At 38.4% G+C, this 23,898-nt stretch overlaps 1 protein-coding gene across 3 annotated transcripts in view; it reads left to right on the top strand.

Annotated features, from left to right (window-relative positions):
• Positions 1 to 560: 560 nt before the first annotated feature.
• The window catches only part of DERA (deoxyribose-phosphate aldolase), a 118,325-nt gene continuing 94,987 nt past the window's right edge, over positions 561 to 23,898 (top strand). For 2 of the 3 annotated variants that reach the window (XM_019452087.2, XM_053894702.1), the window contains exon 1: positions 561 to 688. In XM_019452087.2, coding sequence (XP_019307632.2) covers positions 658 to 688 — 31 coding nt within the window. In that variant the 5' untranslated portion in view covers positions 561 to 657. Of the gene's footprint in view, positions 689 to 22,479; positions 22,533 to 23,898 lie in introns of those variants that run through there. The other variant, XM_053894703.1, reaches the window with a different exon arrangement.

Below are 23,898 nucleotides of genomic sequence, written 5' to 3'. Positions count from 1 at the left end.
CCACTGTCCCACTTAATTACTGCAAGTGCTATGCTGAGAAAGCCGACTTCTCACTCCTAGCCCCACCCCCCTTTTTTTCAGGCAACTGATCTGCTTTTTTTTCACGAGGTCTAGGTTAGAAGTCCCAGTGTGCTCTGGACCCTTGTTTGTTCGCTGGCCGCCCTTACGAGGCTAAGGGACCGCTGCTGCCCTTCAGGCATGGGGCTGCAGAGCTCTGCCCTCGGACAGTAACTGGGAGGAATGCTCTCCCCTCTGGTTACTTAATCTTACAGTTAAAAGTTTCGAAATGTCTTTGTTCAGTGCAGTTGGCAACTCAAGCATTTTAAAACGGGTTTTGGTGGCATTGTTTCGGGAGCTAGGGCTCGAGTCGCATACCTGCGGGAAGGAGCCAGGGCGATGGGCGGCAGGATTCCTACGCGGCGCAGCAGACGGGGGCAGAGGGCCCGGGGGCAGAGGGCCCGGGGGCAGAGGGCCCGGGGGCAGAGGGCCGGGGGGGCGGGGCGGGCAGAGGGCCCGGGGGCAGAGGTCGCCGGCTCCGCCCCCAGAGGGACAGGGGCGGGGCGAGCGCGCCGGAGCCGAGGGGGTGGGACGCAGGAAGGGCTGGGAGGAGGTGAGCTGGGCGTTGAGGAGCCTGCGACTGCTGCTGTGGCCCGCGCCATGTCCGCTCGCAACTTGGGCACGGAGCTGGGTAAGGCCCCCGCGGGTTGTCCTCGCCCGTCTCCATCGCCTTCCGTCCCCCGCCCTCCGCCGAACGCGGGGCTTGCCGCCACCCGGTGCCCTGGCGTCGGCCGCCGGGAGTGCTCGACGGGGCGGGAAAGGGTGGCGCCGGGTCCGCACGCACCCTGAGCAAAGGCCGATCCTCCGAGACTTAGGAACTCTTGTGCACATTGGCACCCAGGCCTTATGTTGTAAGCGGAAGACAGCAAAGGATTCGACTTTCATCTTCCAACTTAATGCGTTCACCTTCTAGCTTTCTGGTTGCAAAGAACAAAACCAAACCAAAAACCAAACCAAAATACTAAAAAAACCAAAACAGAAAGCAACCCAAACAAAACAAGATAAAAACCTCTGTACCCACTCAGTAGAGTCCCTGTGCATGCTGGATTTCTGTAGATAATTTTAACACAGCTGTATCCCAAAAAGGCATGCTGGTGGAAAAGTTGCCAGATCTCTGTACTGTAGAACTTACTGTAAATTGTGTATGATTTTAGAGGTACAGAGATTTGTAAGAGTGCCTGAATTATGTCAGTATTTTTCATTTAACTGATATTATTAAATATTACTGGGTGAAAAGTTTAGTTCTGATTTCCTAAAATGTGAAAAATTTATAATTCAAAACGTAGCAAAACCATGATCGGAGCCGAAGGTCAAGGATCTCAGTTTAAGTATCATAGCTGGGGTATCTGTATCCTGGTTCTTCACTTTAGCTGTGTGACTTTGGGCAAATTACTTAATCACTTGTGCCTAAATTTCTTAATCTGTAAAATGGTTGTAATAGTACTTCATAGGGTAGTTTGGAGATCAAATGAGAGGATGTAAAGTGTTTGGTACATTGTGGGTACCTAATAAGTGTTAATAGTAATATTGTATAGAATTACATTTTTAGAGGTTAATTTTCAGAAAATTAGCTATGATTGTATATAACACATAAGGTGCTTTATTTTCTTTAAAAGTGACTGTTCTAAGTACTCTAGACTAAAAGTAGTCCAGAAATTTTGTTAAATCATTAGCGTGTGATTTATAAAGACACTTGATTTCTTCATCAAATTTATTCTCTTTTAGTCATTGCTGTTTAGAAGATTATGCCTTATTTATATATTTATGTATTTATGTATTTATTTATTTATGTACTTATGTATTTATTTATTTTTGAGAGAGAGAGAGAGAGAGAGAGAGGCAGAGCATGAGAGCAGTAAGGGAGAGGCACAGAAAGAGAGGGAGACACAGAATCCAAAGGAGGCTCTGAGCTGTCAGCACAAAGTCCGACGTGGGGCTCAAACTCATGAATCCTGAGATCATGACCTGAGCCGAAGTCCCATGCTTAACTGACTGAGCCACCCAGGTGCCCCAGAAGATTATGTTTTAAACTCTAAAAATAAATAAATAAATAAATAAATAAATAAATAAATAAAATAAACTCTAGTTGTATCTATGGAATGTGGACTTTAGTAATAAGGAATACCCCTAGATTAGAAGATCCACATAGATGGTGGATGGGGTATGAGATGGAGTGTAGGTCTTACCTTGGTATCTTCAGGGATATGGATGTCTTAACTTTGTACACATCAAGGATACAACATTATTTTTCCAAAACTTACATGTTTATTTTTCTTTCAAGAAATACAATCAAAGCTTTCTTAACTTGGAAGATTTCCCATCACTTCCATACATTTGTTGAAAAGTAATAGTAATGACAAAAAATTGCTGTGGGGCACCTGGGTAGCTCCGTTGGTTAAGCATTTGACTTTTGATTTTGGCTCAGGTCATGAACTTGGGGTTCATGAGTTTGAGCCCCACGTCCAACTATGTGGTTACAGTGTGGAGCCTGCTTGGGATTCTCTCTCCCTTTCTCTCTGCCCCTCCCTCACATGTTTGCTTCTGCTTTCTCTCTCTTCTGTCTCCTCCCATCAAAATAAATAAACTTAAAAAAAATCCTAAATGACAAAAAAACCCCACAATTGCTATGTAGAATAATAGTAAATGTAATTTTTATGCAGTTATTTAAAGGATCATGGTTTTGTTTTATTCTCTTTGTTTAAATAAAATCAGATATATTTCAAGGATTTTTTTCCTTCACTGATATTAATCATTAATCCAGACAGAGATTTAACTTAAAATGTAAAATAAGTTATTTGAATTTATGTACTAAGAAAAAAAATCATTTAGTATTAATTTATGCTGCATATTAACTAATGCCTTTTATAGTTTTCTAATTAAAGGTCTTTTTAAATGAACACTGTCACTTTTTTAAAGAAAGTAACTTTTATTCTCTTTCCTATTACAAAAGAAATGCATGTTTATTGTAAAAATTTTAGAAAATACAATTAGCACAAAAAAAACTAAAATTGTTACTAATCCAATCACTTATTTATATTTTAGTGTATATACTTTTAGTTAATAGATTTTTTTTTTTTTTAATTAATAGGCTCATTTGAGACTGAACCTGGCCCTTATGATATAAAGCCCTTTAGGGAAAACATGCTTTTATCATGGCATTTAGACACATGAAAGAAAGAACAAATTCTCTAACTTTAATGTTAGTTTTTATGTCAGTGTTTAGTGGTCAGTGCAATCTGCTTAAGGTCTTTTATACTTAAAGCATTTATTTCTGATTTTCTCCAACTGAAACATAGAGCTAAAAGAATGTTTTTCTTTGGGCAGTGTTTGCCCTAAGCGGGCAAGTATATCTTCATAAAGACTTGACCATTTTGGAGTTAGAAGGGAGAAACCCCTAAATCTGGGTCTGGTGTCAAGCAGCCTATGGTTCTGGCCAGGTTACTCGTTTTGTTTCCAGCTAGGTCAGTGGTTCTCAAAGTTTGCTTCCTAGATTAGCAGTGTCTACATTAGATGAGAGCTTATTAGAAATGTAAATTCTAAGGCCCCACTGAGATATTTTTTTCTACTTTTTTTTTTGCCATATATATGTATATATGTATATGTATATATTGTATATGTATATATATTTTTTAGTTTACATCCAAGTTAGCATATAGTGCAATAATGATTTCAGGAGTAGATTCCTTTGATTCATCCCCTATGTATAACACCCAGTGCTCATCCCAAGTGCCCTCCTTAATGCCCCTTATCCATTTAGCCCATCCCTGCACCCACAGCCCCCCCGGCAACCCTCAGTTTGTTTTCTATATTTAAGAATCTCTTATGTTTTGTCCCCCTCCCTGTTTTTATATTATTTTTGCTTCCCTTCCCTTATGTTCATCTGTTTTATATCTTAAATTCCACATATGAGTGAAGTCATATGATATTTATCTTTGTCTAACTGACTAATTTCACTTAGCATAATATCCTCTAGTTCCATCCACGTAGCTGCAAATGGCAAGATTTGATTCTTTTTGCTGAGTAATACTCAATTGTATATATATACCACACCTTTATCCCTTCATCTGTCAATGGACATTTGAGGCCCCATTGAGATCTTAATGAATCAGAAGCTCTGGGGTGGCGCAGGGCCTTCCGAGTTTTTAATAATTCCTCTGGATGGTTCTGAAACACATTCAAGTTTGAGAACCACTAGTGGTGCTAAGGTTTGCTTCTGGCCTTGCGCATTCTCTTAAAATGAACCTATGTTCTTTTCTTTATTCTCCTGGATGCCTCCAAAGTTCTACCTAACGTGTAGGTACAGCATGGGCAGTGATCTTTCTTTTTGTTCATTGATGTATCTCAGGCACCTAGAATAGCGTCTACCACGCCAGAAAGCCCTCAAACGAAACTGTTGAATGAACAAGTGAATTTAGAACTACTTGCTTGGGAGAACTGGGGCTTCTGCCTTGGCCTTTCTTTGTAGACAGGAGCTGGTGGATGTACACCTCCCTCTTTTCTGAATATCATTAAAGTTGATATTTGTTTTGTCCCAAGAGGCTTAGGAACCATGTTGACAGTGTGACTTTATTTCAATTGTGATTTTCTTTGGAGACATCTGGAAAGTAGGGATATTGCATTAGGTGACTTCTAAGACCTTTCCACTCTGTATCTGTGTATCTGTCAGCTTTTGTGTACAGAAAGAAAAATTTCAAATAGCTTATATCTGAAAAACAATAGGAAAAAAAGTAACAAAACTGATTTTTAATTTGGAGGAATGGGGACAAGTCTATGGATTTTCTGTAGCGCATTAATAAGAGGTTGTTTTAGGCATATATCCGCAATTAGAATGATCAGGGGCTGTGATTACTGAGGAATGTAGAGATTATTTTTCTCTGTGGAGACTTTTCTGTAGTGCAAGTCAGAACAAACAGAAAGGGCAACTTACTTATTTAAAACACAGATAAAGGAGATTAGTTTTGGCTAGTTGTCAAACCAAGAACCATGATGGGATTTTGTATTTTATGAAGCATATTTATTCATTCACAAAATAGTTAGTTATTGAGTACGAATTGTGTACTGGGTAATATTACCCTGGATACAAGATGGACAAAGATAGTTCCTGCTTTCAAAGACCTACATCTGATTCAGGAGCTGGGCATCAAGCCAAGTCTACAATTAAAATAATTGCGAATGTGATAAGCAGTTACTTTTTTGTCTATTTAAGAAATTAGATAGATGTACCTAAACTGTACCTTAAATGGATTGTGATAACCAAGTGCCCTCTTGCATTGTAATTTTTATTTTCCCTTTAAGAACTTAGATAAGAATCAGGGATGTAGGGAGCTCATTTTTGCCACTCCTGCTAAAGCATAACTTTGGTGGAGAATGTAGATTTTGGTAATGGTGGTTTTCCACTGCAAAGTTATTTTAAAATTTTTTAAGTATTTGGAATGAAATTTTATTTATTTATTTATTTATTTATTAAAGTTTATTTATTTATTTTGAGAGAGAGTGAGAAGGGCATTGAGAGAGAGAGAGAGAGAGAGGGAGAGAGAGAATCCCAAGCAGGCTCCACGCTGTCAGAGCCTGATGTGGGGCTGGAACTCACCAACTGTGAGATTATGACCTGAGCTGAAGCTAAGAATTGGATGCTTAACCAACTCAGCCACCTGGGCACCCCTGGAATGAAAGTTTAAATCTTAAAGTTAGGCAAAGCGCTTTTTGTTTTCTTATATTCATCCACTTTTTTTTTTTTTTTTTTTACCTTTTTCTCTTTTCCTCTTCTTCTTCTTCTTTTTTTTTTTTAAAGTATGCTCTACACCCAACATGGGGCTTGGACTCGTGACCCCGACGTGAAGAGTCGCAGCCTGTATCAATTGAGCCAGCCAGGCAGCCCCATGGTCCACACCTCAACCATGGCAGTTTGTTTCAGAGAAGAAGTTTATCTTGGGAGAGAATGGAAATATCCAATCTTTGGTAGATTGGAGAGTAGGTTTAGATGTCATTGCATTAGAAATTTTATGGGATGACATGTTAAAACCAGCCTTCCTCTGGAAGTTCCTTATGTAGATGTGCTGATGTGCCTCAGAGTGTCTTGGGGTGGGGACCTGGAAGTGATCTCCAAGTGATCAGAGTAAAGGGGTTTTAGTTTTTTAAATTTCTTTTTCTTGTCTCTTTGTATTTTTTTATTTTTTGTTATTTTAGAGACAGCGAGAGTATAAGTGGGGGAGGGAGCAGAGGAAGAAAGAATCTCCAGCAGGCTCCACAGTCAGCGTAGAGTCTGATGTGGGGCTTCATCCACGACCCTGGGATCATGACCTGAGCCAAAATCAAGAGCCAGGTGCTCAACAGACTGAGCCACCCAGTCTGTCTTTTAAAAAACAAACTGTGGAGTGCCCACTGTTCCTGGCACTTGGTTCTGGATGCTTATGGGAATAGCTGGGATACCAAAGTGAATATTACCTGTTCTCTGCTCTCCCTGTAGCTCACAGTCAGCTAAGGGAGTTAGTCATGTAAATCATTACAGAGAAGTAGTCAGATTGGAAAGATACAGAACAATTCAGGGGAGGTTTTTTGGTGAAGGGTATTTTTGACAGGGAGTAGTTTCTGTGAAGGAACTGAGTAAGACCAGCTTGTCATGTTTCATTAACTATAGGAACCCAATTTTTAGATTTCTAGTGTAATTTTCTCATTTTGTAATGGCTAAGGGTAATATTTTAGTGAAGAAAGATGAAAACAATCCTTCCTATTCTATATATAAAATACATACACAGTGAATGTTATGATTATCCTTTTATGAATGCTAACTTTGATTTTACCTTATAAGTTCTTTTACTGTTTGCTTGTAAGCATGATGATGAGGCTATCTTTTATTATTCTGATACTGTTCTGATAAATAGAAAAAACCTACAAAGTAATAATTTGGGTTGGTCGTATAGTTAAATAATTAAAAGTTCTCCATGGTGCCTCTTAAAAAATTTTTTTTAAAGTATCTAAGCCCCGTAGATTTTAATTGTTAGGAAGGAAGACGAACTTCAAGCGCTCACTTAAAATGGGATGCCTCTGCCAGGAAAAAAAGACTAGTAAATAGGACAGCAGATAGAGCCCTTGAGGATACGATTTAAACATGTCACTAGAAATTGTTTAAGTGGAGAGCTCTGGCCCTTTTAAAACACTGTCTGTCACTTGAGGATTGGGTCACCTTGAAATGTGTTCATCTTTGAGTTAAAGGCATAAAAAGGCACTTTGAAATTTTTCAGTTAACTTTGGTGTGTGTTGTGTGTGTGTCTACGGATGTACCTCTCGTCCGCCTGCCTCAGCTGTGAGTCAGTCCCCTGGAAACCAAAGTGGTTGCAAGAGAAGGATAAATGTTTCATCTCCGCTCCAGCAAACTATACAGAATTTTTAAAATGTTGAGACACTGGCTGCAACTTCTGACTCTCTTTGTAGAGTCAGGCCTTCCTCCCCTAAAGCAAAGTCTGATATAAGAGTGGCTTCTGGTAATTACTTCCTAAAAAGGTGCCACTTAACGGGTGCTTTGGTTCTTTTGGAATGTGGCTAATGATGTCAAGATTGTGGTCTTTAATGGCTGGTAAAAATATCCAATTTAACTACTTTTGTAATCCAGATTTGGATAAGCTTTTCAACTGAACACCTAGTGGTCACATTCTTGCCCCCATGGCCACTAGGTAGGAGTGTGTGTGTGTGTGTGTGTGTGTGTGTGTGTGTGTGTGTGATTTCATTCAAGTGCCTAACATTTGACACTAAACTAGGTATCTGGCATGCTTAAGGTATGCACCCCATGTCTCCAACGTAGAGATCCTTGGATGAACGTTTCTGAGCTGCTCAGTAGCTTTAACTGTCCATTGTAGGGGGAGGAGTCCAGGACTCTTCATTTTCACAAGCTCCTCAGAGGGTTCCTAAGGACATTTCAAATTCAGAACCCTGCAGTAAATTATAGAGTGACCCAGATTAACTAGAGATTCAGAGAATCTTTAATTATTATATATTATTTTTGACAAATCCTGTCACTTTTATATTTAATTAATTTCTTTTTTTTTAAATTTTTTTAATGTTTTATTTATTTTTGAGACAGGGAGAGACAGAGCATGAACAGGGGAGGGTCAGAGAGAGAGGGAGACACAGAATCTGGAACAGGCTCCAGACTCTGAGCTGTCAGCACAGAACCCGACGTGGGGCTCGAACTCATGGACCGCGAGATCGTGACCTGAGCCGAAGTCGGCTGCTTAACCGACTGAGCCACCCAGGCGCCCCTAATTAATTTCTTTATGATATTTTTTATATTTTGTTAGCAACATTTCTGCTAACATTTTGTTAGCAGATTTTAGGAGAAATTAGCCTTTTATGTTTTGATTCAGGAAGTGAAGAAATGTATTAAAATGAGAATGAAAGCATATCGGAAAAATCAAGAGGGTTAGGTAGTAAAGTGGGTGGTAGGTGGTAGGTAACTGAAAAGTGCATTGTGTCTAAAGAGGAGCCTATTTTATTCAAACAATGCCAGTGACTAATGGGAATTAAAAGCACTCTTCATGGCGATTTTTGGAAATTGACATGAGTTTATCTTCTCCATGGTCTCCAACACTGGAGGGGACAGAGCCTAAAGATTTCTCATTGCGTACAGATGCGAGGTGGTTTAACAGAAAGAGTGATTTAGTTAATTTTCTAGTGGAAAAAAAAAGAACACATTCATGTTTCCTTTAAGATTATTAAGTTTGTGTTGTGGATTCGGTGGGAAGGTAGGTTGTGATGATTTTCATATTTGTTTTGGCAAAGTAGCTCGAGCTGTGTACATTTTGATGTTTTGGGGGAGATTTTTCTTTCCCTTCAGTATGCAGAGAGAAACCTCAATGTTTCTGATAGTTTTCCAAAGTTGAAACAAGAAACATAGTTTAGCCTTCTATCTTTATAAGCAGAGTTTATTTTCCTTTTTTTTTTTTTTTCTACTGTTGACTCTTCAGGATGCGATCTTTATTATAATTTCAAATTCTTTCATTCAGCAGGCATATATATATATACATGTAGAGTACCTTCTCCGTACTTTCCCTGTCTTTGTGAAAGAGACAAGGGCAATGAAGTTAGGAGGCTCTGCCCTTGAGAAACTTCCCTTAATCAAACTAAAACATCACTGGGGAAGCACACTGCTGTACACAAAGCAAACTTTGCTCATCATCAGGGTATGTAGCTGCTCTGTTTCAAAGGATGAACCAGTCAACATTACATTCTTAACCTTTAGATAATCATTTAAAAATACTGTGGGAAGTATCTTCATATCGGCAAAGATCTAATGGATTTCTATGAGTGAAAACATTTCCATAGATCTGAGTCCAGGGAGAAAAAAAACTTCAGTCTGTAGATGAATACTATGTTTGGTTGTCATAGTGCCTTAATGATTACGTAATATAGAGAAACTGTGAGACATAGTGATTAGCATGTAGAGTCTAGACAATAGGCATCGATGCTAACAAGACTTCTTTGAGTCTTCTGATCATTACTTAGAATTACTGTTCTGTGGAATTGTAGGTCCATGATATTCCCTGTGCTTGGAATTCATACCTTTTTATGGCTCCTCTGGCCATCACAGTCCTCTCTGGCTTCTGAGGCTCTAAGTTCCAGTTATTGGTGTGCATTCCTCCTTCCCCTTTCTCTGATGATTGAACATGGTTGCATAATAACTATATATTTTCTTTCTCTCTAGATGTTTCATGAGCGTACATCTTGACTTCATAAATCTTTATGTACAGAGCCTTTTATTTTGTACTTATTCCTCTGCATGGCAGAGTATTGATTATAGTCTCACTGTTTCTTCCATAAAAAATGTCTTGTGGATTCACCCCTTTCTCTTTTATTCCTAAGCTTGGCTTGTTCTATTACACACCTAAATCACAATAGTGGCCTCCTTGCTGATTTCTCCACCTCTGGTCTGTCTTATCTGCCCCAGGAAAATCTCTATTTGGTCAAACCTTTTCTTTGTTTTTGCACACAGCACAAATTATATTTATTTTCTCAGATTTGCTATTTGGGTTATTTGGTTTCCTTAAGATGTACTTCCATTTCAAGAGAAGTATATACTCTTACTTAAATTAATGCAATCACTGTCTTTAGTCAAAGGAAAGACTTACTGGGGATAGCCAAATAGTTCTGTCAGGAAGTAGTGGATGGTTTAGCCAGGTGGGAATTCTCACAAGAACTGGAAATAGAAATGTCTGTTAAATTCTGTAAAAATTATATGTCATATAGTTGAATTAAGTAAATGTTTTTCACTCTAACGATTATACGTACGGCATTCTAGAAGTAATTTGGGTTTGGAATCATAGACACCTGTGTTTGAATCTTAGCCCTGACAAGTAGTTCCATCTCTTTGAGTTTCAGTTTTCCTCATCTGTAAAATGGACCTGATGCCTATGTGGCAGAGTTAGTGTCAGTATTCAATGAGAAATGTAGTTAGATCACCTTAACTTGAGGAGTGACTAATAGATGGAATAGATTATTCCAGTAATCTTCCCCAAATACTGCTTTCATTATTTTATCTCCTCTGTGAAGACTCTTTGTCTCCTCTGCTGGACTGTTCATCACTCACCTGCCAAGGTCCTCTCCTTCTCTTACGTACCTACTGATATCCTTCTTGTGTTTGTATGTCGTAGTGATACTTTGTTAATAACCTGCCTGAGGGTAGGATCTGTGTTTGTTAGGTCTCTGGATCCCTCCTTTCATGTGCAAGAGTATTTTTCGTGATGTAAGTAATTTATTATTATCATTGTTTATTAAATGAATGAATGAAGAAGAAGCATTGTTGCCTTTTCTAGGAACTTACAGTGGCTTTTTATTCCCTACTGTGCCAAGTCCAACACTTCTGCTCTTTCTTTCTTTAAGGGTCCTGGGTCATTTGGCCTGTTCCTGTTACCTCTACCCACCTCTGCCCTTCGAGGTCAAGCTTGACCCCCTACCCGCTTCTTGAAAACTTGTCCATCGTGTTTAATAGATGTCTGTTAACACTTAATTATTTTGATTTTTTCTCTACAAGTTTTCTTCTCACCATTTCGGTCACATTTTCCTTAATACCAAGGGCAATACCTAAGATGCATACCTATCTGTGAATTTTGGAGAATGGATCACTGTGGAATGACTTAAAAAGTTTAAAACTCAGGTCACCTGGAGTGAAATTTTCCTAAAATTAAGTATCTTTATTTTTTTTAATCAGTTTTTTAAAACCTTTTTAATGTTTGTTTATTTTTGAGAGAGACAGAGAGAAAGCAGGGCAAGGGCAGAGAGAGAGAGAGAGAGAGAGAGAGAGAGACCCAGAATCCGAAGCAGGCTCCAGCCAGCTGAAGTCAGAAGCTCAACTGACTGAGCCACCCAGGTGCCCCCAAATTAAGTATCTTTAAAAGATGTTTTTATCTAGGGGTGCCTGGGTGGCTCAGTCAGTTAAGTATCCGACTCTTGATCTCAGGTCATGATCTCATGGTTCATTAGTTCAAGCCCCACATTGGGCCCATGCTGACAGTGTGGATGGAGCCTGCTTGGGATCCCCTCTCTCTCCCTCTCTCAGCCCCTGCCTGCCATGCGCACACGCTCTCTCAGAATAAATAAATATTTTTTAAAAATATGTTCTTGTCTAATTATAAATGTAATGCACAATCATTACAGACGTTTTTGAAAATTTATAAATATGAAGAAGGAAATAAAAATTGCCCAGTAATGTCCCATGGAGCAGCAGAACTCTGAAGGTTTAGTCCCTGTCTGAGGAAAAGTACACGGAGTAGAATTTAATAGTTTTTGTGACTTGGAGTATTACTGTTACAAGCATGTAACTCCTTGTAAGTACTCAATATTGTAAGTACTCGGTAAATATTATGGACTTGTGGGGCTTTTAGAGCAATTCCCTCTAGATAGGTGGCCAGGCTGCTCTGCTGTTTTGGTTTCCTGAATGCATTTTTGATAAACTTTTAAATTTCTCTCCTGTGATCAGTCTTCTGCTATAGAGATTTCCACCTTCTGATTTGCTGTTTCCAGTATGCTCAAAACAAGAGCATCAAGGTTAGTGGAAATGTGAATAAACTAAGAGCAAACCTCTGAGTGGGGGTGCCAGCAGCTTTCTGTAGTTGGGATTCTGCAATAGAATGAAGTCTTACTGACCTAAGGCATCAATTATATATCATGAATTAACTTCTCTCTGATGTCTCTAGAAGGGTACTAATTCTCCATTGGGAGGAATGAGAAAATAGTCATTCAAATCATTTTTTTATTCTCTGGTTCAGATGAGGAACCCTGTCGGAGAAATGCTGTTGGGGCTCTGCTGATGAGTGGGCATAAACACCATCTGTGGATGCTGTAGAATCCCTATTCACAGATCAAAACCTTTTCCTTCACTCAGTCTTTGATTCTTGGCATCATACCAGAAAGGTAAAGTTGATGCCTGCCTGTGTGATTTTGTTTAAAGTAATAGTTAACTGTTATCTTACGTCATCAGTTCTATATTGGGCTCCTGGAGGATTCTTAATAAATATGTATTGATGGACCAGTCCATTCTTTTTAACCTTTTAATTATGAAGGTTTTCAAACATGCACAGAAGTGGAGAGGTTAATGTGATGAACTCATCTACCTGTCCCCCAGTTTCGATAGAAATCAGTTTTGTCACACTTCCTTTACTAGCCTTCATCTTTAGCTGTAGTATCTTAAAATTCAAAATGACATCATGCCATTTTACCCCCACTACTTTGATATTTATCTCTTGAAAAACATTCTGTTGTTACAAAATTACTTGATCGTTGTCATGCTAACAAAATTAAAATTGATTTACTTAAAAGATTTTCAAAGGGAAATGAAAATAGTATTTTCAGAAAATACTATTTCAGAAAATAGTATCATTCAGAGCAGAGTATTTCATATGCAAGACATTGCGCTAAGTACATGGAGTAGCCTGTACTTTACTTTCCCCAACAATTTTATGTAGTCAGTATTGTTTTCACCCTGATTTTACAAATGAGGGGTCTGAATTTTAAGAGGTAAGGCATCTTGCCTGTAGCCATACATGTAGCAACAGAGTGGTGACTTAGAACTCAACCCTGGTCTGTATGACTTGAGAAACTCCTCTTAGCCTGAAAACTACACTATTTCTGTATAGACTTATTTAACATTTTTTTCCACTTATATTTTTTGTTGTTGATAACACCACGCCTTCCGTATATGACCACTTGCTCGTGACCTGTCTTAACTGGAAACCCAAATTGAAGGGAGATGGGAAATCTATAGCTAATTTTCAAATGTTATTTTAATTAATAATTTTAAAATGTCTTGTTTATTCTTCCTCTTTGAGGGATTTTAAAACAAAAATGATTACTTTGAAATTCAAGTCTGTCTATTTGCATTTTGTACTGTATGCTGGATATGCCGTGGGCAAGCAGTGAGAACAGGAAAAGGCCAGGGGCCTACAGCAGCCTCTTTGGATCATCACCAGAGTCAGCTGGCATAAGGGACAGTCCTTATGAGGCAGGGGAAATCTTGCCTCTGGGTGCAACAGCCTCTTGCTGCACACCTTTCCCACCCCTGAGGTGTGTACTTTGAGGGTGCCTTTCCCCTTGTTCACACGCTGTCTGGGAGGAGAACAGAAAATTCACTTCCTGCTAATGTGTGAGAGATAAAGGGCTACATTTCCCCGGGAAAGGTAGCTTTAATAAATGCCAAGGAATGATACTTTAATTGTGCAATTTGAATTATTTACCCATAGGGAATATTGGGTGACGGGGAGCCTTCTTCCGTACCTGAGATCTCGCTGTTTTGTCTTCCGGCTGCTCTGTGTTTTGTACAGTTGACCTTAAGTAAAATCTCCAGTCTTCTAGATGTGCTGCTGTGAAACCCTGCCTGCAGACAGGAGTAGCCTTCTCTGTGAGAATTGGACGGGAATCAGCTTCCCTAGAGAGCTGACACAGGCATGTGACTTTCACAGGCATGTGACACCCATGACAGCTTCAGGTTTCCCCTGCCCCCCAGGAGCAGGCTGCAGGAAGCCCGTGTTCCTGTGGTGCACCACCAGGGGGAATGCTTCCAGATGAACGTGGCCGCCAAGTTGTTATTGTAGAGTGAACTCAGACCAACTTCTGAGTTGGCACGTCTAATGACTTTGTAAAAGGAGGGGTGGTGGTGCTGTAAAGTTTTTGGTGACTTGTCACAGAGCATCTGAAAGCACGGGGAAAATCAGCCACCTTGTCAAAACCTGTGCCACGAAAGAACTTCCTGAGGAGAAATTACAGAAGGAGATGAGGTGCTGGGGGAAGCGGAGTTTTTTGAATCAGCACCCAGCAGGTGGTGAATACCGCTCAAATTCAGTTTTGAACAGATATGCCCAGGCAGTGTTGGCAATCATTGTGCTCCATAATGTAGCGGGGGTTTGTTTGTTTGTTTTGGAAGACAATATCAACTCAAGCCCTGTCTGCTTACAGTCAGGGTGTTTTAGCACATGTTAGATGCCTGCTGTTTAAGGGGTACACCTACATGCCAAGCTCCTTCTGCGTGTTTAAATATTTTTTTGAACACAGATACAGGCATTACCAGAGAGCAGGAGACTGTGGTAAGTAGGGATCTGGAAAACATTTGGTATTTCCTGCAAATCAAAAGGTAGGGAGGAGATGATATAAGGCTTGTTTAATACATATGATAGCTCCACCAGAAATGTTTCTCTTGTTTTAGTTTCTATTTTCCTTTCAAAACGTACTTCACTTTGAATGTTCACTTAGTTCATTTAGTTCAAAGGGTGGTCTCTTGTTCAAGTTTGAGAATTTGGTTCTGTAGCTCTAGATGTAGCTCAGATTAAAATTTTTTTGCAAATAAACATATGCTTGATGGTTACCCATTTCATTAAATAGAGCTGTTTTGGGGAAAGGAAGTTAGACTTTGAAGTCAGAATGCCTGGGATTCAAATTCTGATTTGTCCACCTGTGATTTCTGAGTTTGCACACCTAAAATAAAAGTGCATAAAAGTGATGGTGGGTAATAGCTAGGGCATAGAATAATTGTGGAGATTAAATGAGGTATTACACGTATAGCAACTGGCATGGTGCCTGGAACAAAGTGAGCCACAATAGGAATTAAGTACTTTTCCTTTTACACAGATACAGTAGAGGTGTTGGAAAGTTCTGGCCCTAAAGCTAAAGAATAACTCATTGTGAACAAGGGTATATGTTGACTGGAATATAACAAGGGGTTGTGAGGGAGAGATTCAAAGGGTCTCGGGCAGCTGGAGCCCAAGTGTGCTGGCACGTAACGGGGTTGAAACTACATGTGTACTCAATACCTTCATAGTGATTTGCTTTCCTCCATATGGAAATGTGACAAAAGGTAGTTATCACTGGGTTTTTTTCACCCAGATGGTAATTTATTCATCCCAAATTCTTTTATTTTTCTATTTTTTTCTCCTGTAATCAGAATCTTTGGAAATTGATCAATACCCAGACTATGGAGTAGGTGTTTGTTCAGTAAGTCCCCTTGGTACCACTCTATGACCATTTTAGGTAAATAATCATAGACAAGTACTTATATGCCATTCACCTAAGAATAGCAATATTTTTTTTTTTGTAAAAGTAGACATGGGCTTCAAAATTCAAACATACAAATTTCAATAGCGAGATTATAGTGGTTCTCAGTAGGTCATTTAAAAATATTTGCATAAGAGATTAAGTAGGAATAATATAAATTCATAAATTTTTGAAATAATTTAATACCCTTTATAAAATTTGTCATTCATAATTTGCTATATCTTACCATAGAGGTAAAACTTAAATGTTCCTGGGAGAGGCCACATAGTACCTTAAATTCATGAGTAGTGTGTGGTGAGAGTGGAAGGACGTTGAGTGTGTGGTGAGAGTGGAAGGCAGTGCAAATGGTGAAATCGGTCTCAGGAAAAATAAGAATAGGTTTTATATAAATTCTAGGTTCCATTAACATATTTATTCTATGTTTTCTTGAGCTTAACATGCTTATTTAAATTTAAATGAAATCAATCTTATTATTTGTAGTTCCATTCTGTAGCATTCCAGTTACATTTTTGATGGGACAGATTGTCTACAGGTTTGTTTTAACACGTAAGTATCCCCCAGACTCTTGTAAGACTAGCACAACACGCAGCACGGGTAGTTGCTTTATGCGTCTTTTTTATTGACTTACAATGTGAACTCAATAAGTAGCAGGGCTTTTTTGCACATTTTCAAATTTTAATTTAGGAAAGTGTGTCATCTACTCTCTCACTGAGAGGAAAGTGTTAAATAGATTTTCTTGGCAGCTCTTAGCTCCTGGAATAATTGATCAAATCTTCTCAAAGAACTGAGAGTTGAATCTTTACCCAACAGGGGGCCACAGTTGTCTAGCTTCTTGGTGAATTTCTCTAAGGTCTAATGATTCATTCTGAACACTAGGCACATTTAGGGGTTTGGAGAAACTCTTATCAGAAGTTTTCCCAGAGTATGTTAAATTGAAAGACTGTATATTTGGAAATCCGGACATGGTTTAGTAACTTATGGTGTACATTCATGAGAGTGTATAGGAGTAAAACCAAGATCTTGGCAATGAAATGTCTTGTGATATGGGAGATTTTTCTCTCTCAGCAGTTTTGTTTAAGATGTTAATTTGGCTGAAAAGCATGAAGGAAGTGATTTTTTAGAGGACAGTTTTTAAAGGGTATTGTCAGTTTAAGGATTAATGCACAGCAATGTTTGGTAAATTGTGTGTGTGTGTGTGTGTGTGTGTGTGTGTGTGTGTGTGCGCGCGCGCGTACGTGTGTGTGTTCTGAATTTGACAAGCACGGACGAAACCCATGTAGATCCCTAACTTGCTTTGCCTGACACAGTCATAAGCATAGATAGAGGCTGAACAGCCAATAATTGATTTAGGTGGATAGAGTGCATCCATTTCATAAAGGTGAAGGATAGGCCAGGTAGAAAGTAAAAGAAACTGTAAAGAACTTTTTGTCATCTTGTTTCTGAGATATTTTCTCTTATCCTTATAAAGCAGAGCATCTGGGATACAGTGATATTTCAGTCATGGTATAAGTCCATATGTTAAGCCTAGAATGTAAGTCCTGATGGTCTGTAAGAAAGGAAAAGCTGCCTCATTTAGGAGTATAATGGTTGCTAATGACATTTCTGAAATAGAGGGAAAAAGAAATAGCAGGATTCAACATAGAGAATTACTGGGAGACAAACAGTGATCCTTAATGTGGGATGTGCCCCTGATAGCTCATCTCTTGGGAGAATTATTAGAGTGAAAAGGAATTTATAAATAACCAGTAGTTTATAAGCATTGAGGTGAGGTTGGCTCTTTGGTTTCAATCTTGGGCTCAAACTCTCACACCTGAGTTTTTTGGTCAGCTAATGCTTTGAGAAGATTCCTTTGAGAAAACAAGAGAAATGTAAACAATATTCCCCATACCCTTTTGTCACACAATATAAAGCCTGCTGGTATTCATCCTGATTAATTATAAAATGCTTCACCTCTTCTCTTGTTTAAAGTATTATCTTATTTTTATTGATTGTTTTATTTTAGAGAGACAGAGAAAGAGTACAAGCAGGGGCCAAGGGGGGAGAGAGAGAGAGAGAAAGAGAGAGAGAGAGAAAGAGAAAGAAAGAGAAAGAGAAAGAGAAAGAGAAAGAGAAAGAGAAAGAGAAAGAGAAAGAGAAAAAGAGGGAGAGGGAGAGGGAGAGGGAGGGAGAGGGAGAAACTTAAGCAAGCTCCACACTCAGCACAGAGCCCAATGTGGGGCTCTATCCCACGACACTGGGATCACGACCTGAGCCGAATTCAAGAGTTGGATGCTTAACCAAGTGAGCCACTCAGGCACTCCTAAAATATTATTTTATTTTTATTGACCATATGTCTATGTGTATATAGCTGTATACATTTTTATCGACCATAGCGTTATACTCTCTAGCTCCATCCATTTTGTTGAGGATGGCAAGATTTTCATTCTTGTTTATGGCTGAATAATAGTCCAGTATGTGTGTGTGTGTGTGTGTGTGTGTGTGTGTGTGTGTGTGTGTGTTGTATCACATCTTTTTAAAAACATATTTATTTTTGAGAGAGAACGAGCATGGGTGGGGAGGGTCAGAGAGAAAGGGAGACAGAATCTGAAGCAGGTTCTGTGCTAACAGCAGAGAGCCTGATGTGGGCCTCCAACCCACAAACTCTGAGATCATGACCTGAGCTGAAGTTGGACACTTAACTGCCTGAGCCACCCAGCTGCACTGACATCTTCTTTTTCCATTGTCTAGAGAAAGATACTTGGTCTGCTTCCATAATTTGGCTTGGTAAATAATGCTGCTATAAATGTAGTGGTGCGTATATCTTTTTGAATTAGTGTTTCTATATTATTTGGGTAAATACCCAATAGTGGAATTACTGGATCATACAGTAATTCTTTTTTTAATTTTTTGAGGAACTCCATACTGTTTTCCACAGTGGACACACAAGCAGAGGCCAAGTGTTCCTTTTTCTTCACATTCTAGACAACATTTGTTGTTTCTTTTGCTTTTGATTGTGGTCATTCTGGCAGATGTGAGGTGGTATCTCATCCTGGTTTTTATTTTTATTTCCCTTATGGTGAGTGATACTGAGCATCACTCAGTGACGTTTCGTGTGTGTGTTGGCCATCTGTGTGTGTTCTTTGGAGAAAAGTCTGTTCATGTCTTCTGCCCATTTTTTAAAAATTTTATTTTAGAGAGAGTGAATAGGGGAGAGGAGCAGAGGGACAGAGAGAGAGAGAGAGAGAGAGAGAGAGAGAGAGAGAGAGAGAGAATATCGGGCAGGCTCCATGCTCAGCACAGAGCCTGACATGGAGCTTGATCCCATGACTCTGGGATCATGACCTGAGCTGAAATCAAGAGTCAAATGCTCAGTTGACTGAGCCAGCAAGGCGCACCTCTCCTGCCCATTTTTAATTGGATTTTTTTTTGATGTTGAATTGTGTAAGTTCTTTATATACTTTGGATAATAATTCTTTTTCAGGTATGTTATTTGCAAATATCTTCTCCCATTCAGTAGGTTTCTTTTAATTTTATCTGTTGTTTTCTTTGCTGTGCAAAAGCTTTTTATTTTGATGTTGTCCCAATAGTTTATTTTTGCTTTTGCTTCCCCTGCCTCATGAGACATATCTAGAGAAATGTTGCTATGGCCAATGTCAAAGAAATTGCCTGTCCTCTTTTCTAGGATTTTTATGGTTTCAGGTGTCACATTTAGGTCCTTACTCCATTTTGAGTTTTTTTTGTGTGTGTGTGTACTTATGATGTGAGAAAGCGGTTCAGTTTCATTCTTTTGCATGTAGCTGTCCAGTTTTCCCAGCAGCATTTATTTGAAGAGACTGTCTTTTCCCCTATTGCATATTCTTGTTTCCTTTGAAATTAAATTGAAACTAGTTGACCATATAATTGTGGATTTATCTCTGGGCTATCTATCCAGTTCCATTAATCTATGTGTCCGTTTTTCTGTTAGTACCATACTCTTTTGATTACTACAGCTTTGTAGTGTATCTTGGAATTTGAAATTGTGATACCTCCATTATTATTCTTCTTTTTAAAGATGCTTTGGCTATTTGTGGTTCCATACAGGTTTTAGGATTGTTTGTTCTAGTTCTGTGAAAAATGCTATTGGTATTTTGAGAGGGATTGCATTAAATCTGTAGATTGCTTTAGGTAGCATGGACATTTTAACAATATTTATTCTTCCAGTCCATGAGCATTGGATATCTTTCTACTTATTTGTATCATTTTCAATTTCTTTTATCAGTGTTTTATAGTTCATGGAGTACAGATATTTCCCCTTTTTGGTTAAGCTTATTCCTAGGTATTTTATTATTTTTGGTGCAGTTGTAATTTGAGTTGTTTTCTTAATATCTCTTTCTCCTGCTTCATGATTAGTGTATAGAAATACAACAGATTTCTGTAAATTGATTTTATATTCTGTGACTTTGCTGAATTCATTTATATCAGGTCTAGTAGTTTTTGATGCAGTCTTTAGGGTTTTCTGTATGTCATCTGCAAATAGTGAAAGTTTTACTTCTTCCTTATGAATTTGGATGCCTTGTATTTACTTTTCTTATCTGATTGCTATGGCTAGGACTTCTAGTACTATGGTGAATAAAAGTGATGAGAGTGGAAATCCTTGTCTTGTTCCTGATTTTCAGGGAAATCTCTCAGTTTTGAGCATGATGTTAGTTGAGGATTTTTCATATATGGCCTTTGCTATGTTGAGGTATGTTCCTTCTAAGCCTGCTTTGTTGAAGGCTTTCATTATAGATGGATATTGTAGTTTATCAAATGCTTTTTCTGCATCTATTGAAGTGATCCTATGGTTTCTGTCCTTTTTGTTGATGTGATGTATCACATTGATTGATTACGAATAAATCTTACTTGATCATGCAGAGTGATTTTTTTAAGGTGTTGTTGGATTTTGTTTGTTAATATTTTGTTGACAATTTTTGCATCTATATTCATCAGAGATATTGGTTTATAGTTCTCTTTTTTGGTAGTGTCCTTATCTGCTTTTGGTACTAAGGTAGTATTGACCTCATAGAATCAATTTGGGAGCTTTCTTTAAAAGAATAGGGGTATCTGGGTTGCTCAGTTGGTTGAGCGTCTGACTTCGGCTCAGGTCATGATCTCGTGGTTTGTGAGTTCAAGCCCCGCATCGGGCTCTGTGCTGACAGCTCAAAGCCTGGAGCCTGCTTCAGATTCTGTGTCTCCTCCTCTCTCTGCCCCTCCCATGCTCATGGTCTGTCTCTCTCTGTCTCTCAATAAATAAACGTTAAGAAAAAAAAATAAAAAAGTAAAAGAACAGATACTACCTTTTCTTTAAATATTTGGTAGAATTCACATGTGAATCTTCTTGTCCTGAACTTTTGTTTGTTCGGAGATTTTTGATTACTGGTTTGATTACCCTTTTTTTAATTGCTGCTAATTGGTCTGTTCAAATTGTCTATTTTTCCCTGCTTCAGTTTTGGGGGATTATATGTTTCTAGGAATTTATCCATTTCTTTTAGGTTGTCCAGTTTGTTGACATATAATTTTTCATAATATTCTCTCATAATCCTTTGTATTTCTTTCTTTTTTTTGACATTTATTCATTTTTGAGAGACAGAGATAGAGCACAAATGGGAGAGAGGCAGAGAGAGACACAGAATCTGAAGCAGGCTCCAGGGTTTGAGCTGACAGCACAGAGCCTGAAACAGAGCTCGAACCTACAAACAGCGAGATTGTGACCTGAGCTGAAGTTGGACACTCACCCAACTGAGCCACCTAGGCGCCCCATAATCCTTTGTATTTCTGTGGTGTTGTTATTCTCCTCTTTGAGTTCTGATTTTATTTATTTGAGTCCCCCCCCCCCCCCCATTTTTTTATTGAGTCTGTTTAAGGGTTTATCAATTTTGTTTATCATTTCAAATAATCAGTTCCTGGTTTCAGTGAACTGTTGTTTTTTAGTTTCATTCCCCCCCCCCCCCCCCGATGTTATTATTTCCTTCCTTCTACTAGTTTTGGATTTTGTTTTTTTCTTTTTCTAGCTCCTTGGTGTAAGGTTAGGTTGTTTACTTGAGATTTTTCTTGCTTTTTAGCCAGGTCTGTATTGTTATAAACCTCTCTTAGAACAGCTTTTGTTATTATATCCCAAAGATTTTGGACCATGTGTTTTCATTTTCATTTGACTCCATAGATTTTTTAATTTCCTCTTTGATTTCTTGGTTGACCTATTCATTGTTCATTAGCATGTTATTTAACCTCCATGTATTTGCGCTCTTTCCAGTTTTTTTCTTATGGTTGATTTCTAGTTTCATGGCTTTGTGGTAGGAAAAGTTGCCTGGTGTGACTTCAGTCTTTTTGAATTTGTTGAGACTTGTTTTGTGGGCTGATATGTGATATATTCTAGAGAATGTTCCATATGTACTTGAAAGAATTTGTTTCTGCTGTTTTAGGATTGATTGTTCAGTATATGTCTGTTAGATCCATCTGGTCCAATGTGTAATTCAAAGCCACTCTTTTCTTGTTTGGATGATCTATCCATTGATGTAAGTGGGATGTTAAAGTCCCGTAGTATTATTGTATTGCTATTGATTAGTTCCTTTAGGTTTGTTACTAGCTGCTTCATGTATTTGGGTGTTACCATGTTTGGTGCATAAATATTTGCAATTGCTATATCTTCTTGTTGGATTGTTCCCTGTATGATTATATAGTGTCCTTCTTTGTCTCTTGTTACAGTCTTGGTTTTAAAGTCTATTTTGTCTGATATATATATGTATTGCTACCTCAACTTTCTTTTCACTTCCATTTGCAATGTAAATGGTTTTCCATTCCCTCACTTTCAATCTATTTATGTCTTTATGTCTGAAACAATACTCTTGTAGGCAGCTTATAGAGGAGTCTTGCTTTTTTATTCATTCTGTCACCCTGTGTCTTTTGATTGGAATGTTTAGTCCATTTCCATTCGAAGGAATTATTGGCAGGTATGTATTTATTCTGTTACTTATTTTATGGTAGTTTTTGTAGTTCTTTGTTCCTTTCTTATCTTGCTCTTCTCTGTCATGGTTCACTGGCTTTCTTTAGTGATATACTTGGATTCTTTTCTTTTTATTTTTTGCGTATCTATTACTGGTTTTTGATTTGTGGTTAGAATTAGGTATATAATGTTATGCTATAGCAATCTATATTAAGTTAGTGGTCACTTAAGCTTGAACTCATTCTTTACTCCTCTCCCCCCACATTTTAGATATATGGTGTCATACTTTATTTGCATCCCTTTATTTTGTGAATCTTTTGACGGATTTTTAAAAAATTTTTAACATTTATTCATTCTTGAGAGAGAGAGACAGAGCATGAGCAGGGAAGGGGCAGAGAGAGGGAAACACAGAATCTGAAGCAGGCTCCAGGCTCTGAGCTGTCAGCACAGAGCCTGATGCAGGGCTCGAATATATGAATTATGGAATCCTGACCTGAGCCGAAGTCAGACGCTCAACCAACTGAGCCACCCAGGTGCCCCTTGACTTATTTTTATAAATATGCCTAATTTTACTGCTTTTGTGCTTCCTACTTTTCATACTCCTACTTATGGTCTTCTACTCACAAAATCCCCTTTAACATTTCTTGTAGGTCATGATTCCTTTAACTTCTGTTCGTCTAGGAACTTTATCTCTCCTATTCTGAATGATAGTCTTGCTGGATAGAGTATTCTTGGCTGCAGGTTTTTTTTTTTTTTTTTTTTTCTTTCAGTAGTTTGAATATATCATGCCACTCTGCCTCTGGCCTGCAAAATTCCTGCTGAAAATCAGCATATAGCTGTATGGGGTTTCTCTTGTATGTAACTATTTTCTTTTCTCTTGTTGCTTCTAAAATTCTCTCTTTATCAGTACTTTTTGCCATTTTAATTATTGTGTGAGTTGGTGTGGCCCTCGTTGGGTTGATTTTGTTGTGCTTCTTGGATCTGGATTTCTGTTTCCTTTCCCAGACTCATGTTATTTTTTCAGATAATTTTTTCAGCTGTTATTTTTTCAGATAATTTTTCTGCCCCCTTTTCTCTCTCTTCCCCTTTTGGGATTCCTGTAATGCAAATATTATTATGCTTCATGGTGTTGCTGAGTTCCTTAAGTCTACTTTCATTTTTTATTATTTTTTCTCTCTCACCTGCTCAGCTTGATGACTTTCTGTCCTCTAGGTCATTGATCTGTTCTACTTCCTCTAGTCTACTATGTATTCCATCTAGCATATTTTTAGTTTCAGTTATTGAGTTCTTTGTGATTGGTTCTTCTTTACATTTTCTGACTCTGTAGAGAGTCTCACTGAGGTCTTCCACTCTTTTCTCAAGTCCAGTGAGTA

Source organism: Panthera pardus, unplaced genomic scaffold (assembly GCF_024362965.1).
Source record: "Panthera pardus isolate Hobbes unplaced genomic scaffold, ASM2436296v1 HiC_scaffold_6, whole genome shotgun sequence".
In the NCBI taxonomy this organism is placed as follows: Eukaryota; Metazoa; Chordata; class Mammalia; order Carnivora; family Felidae; genus Panthera; species Panthera pardus.
Note: the sequence above shows the minus strand (reverse complement) of the source record. Positions and strands in the feature narration are given on the sequence as shown.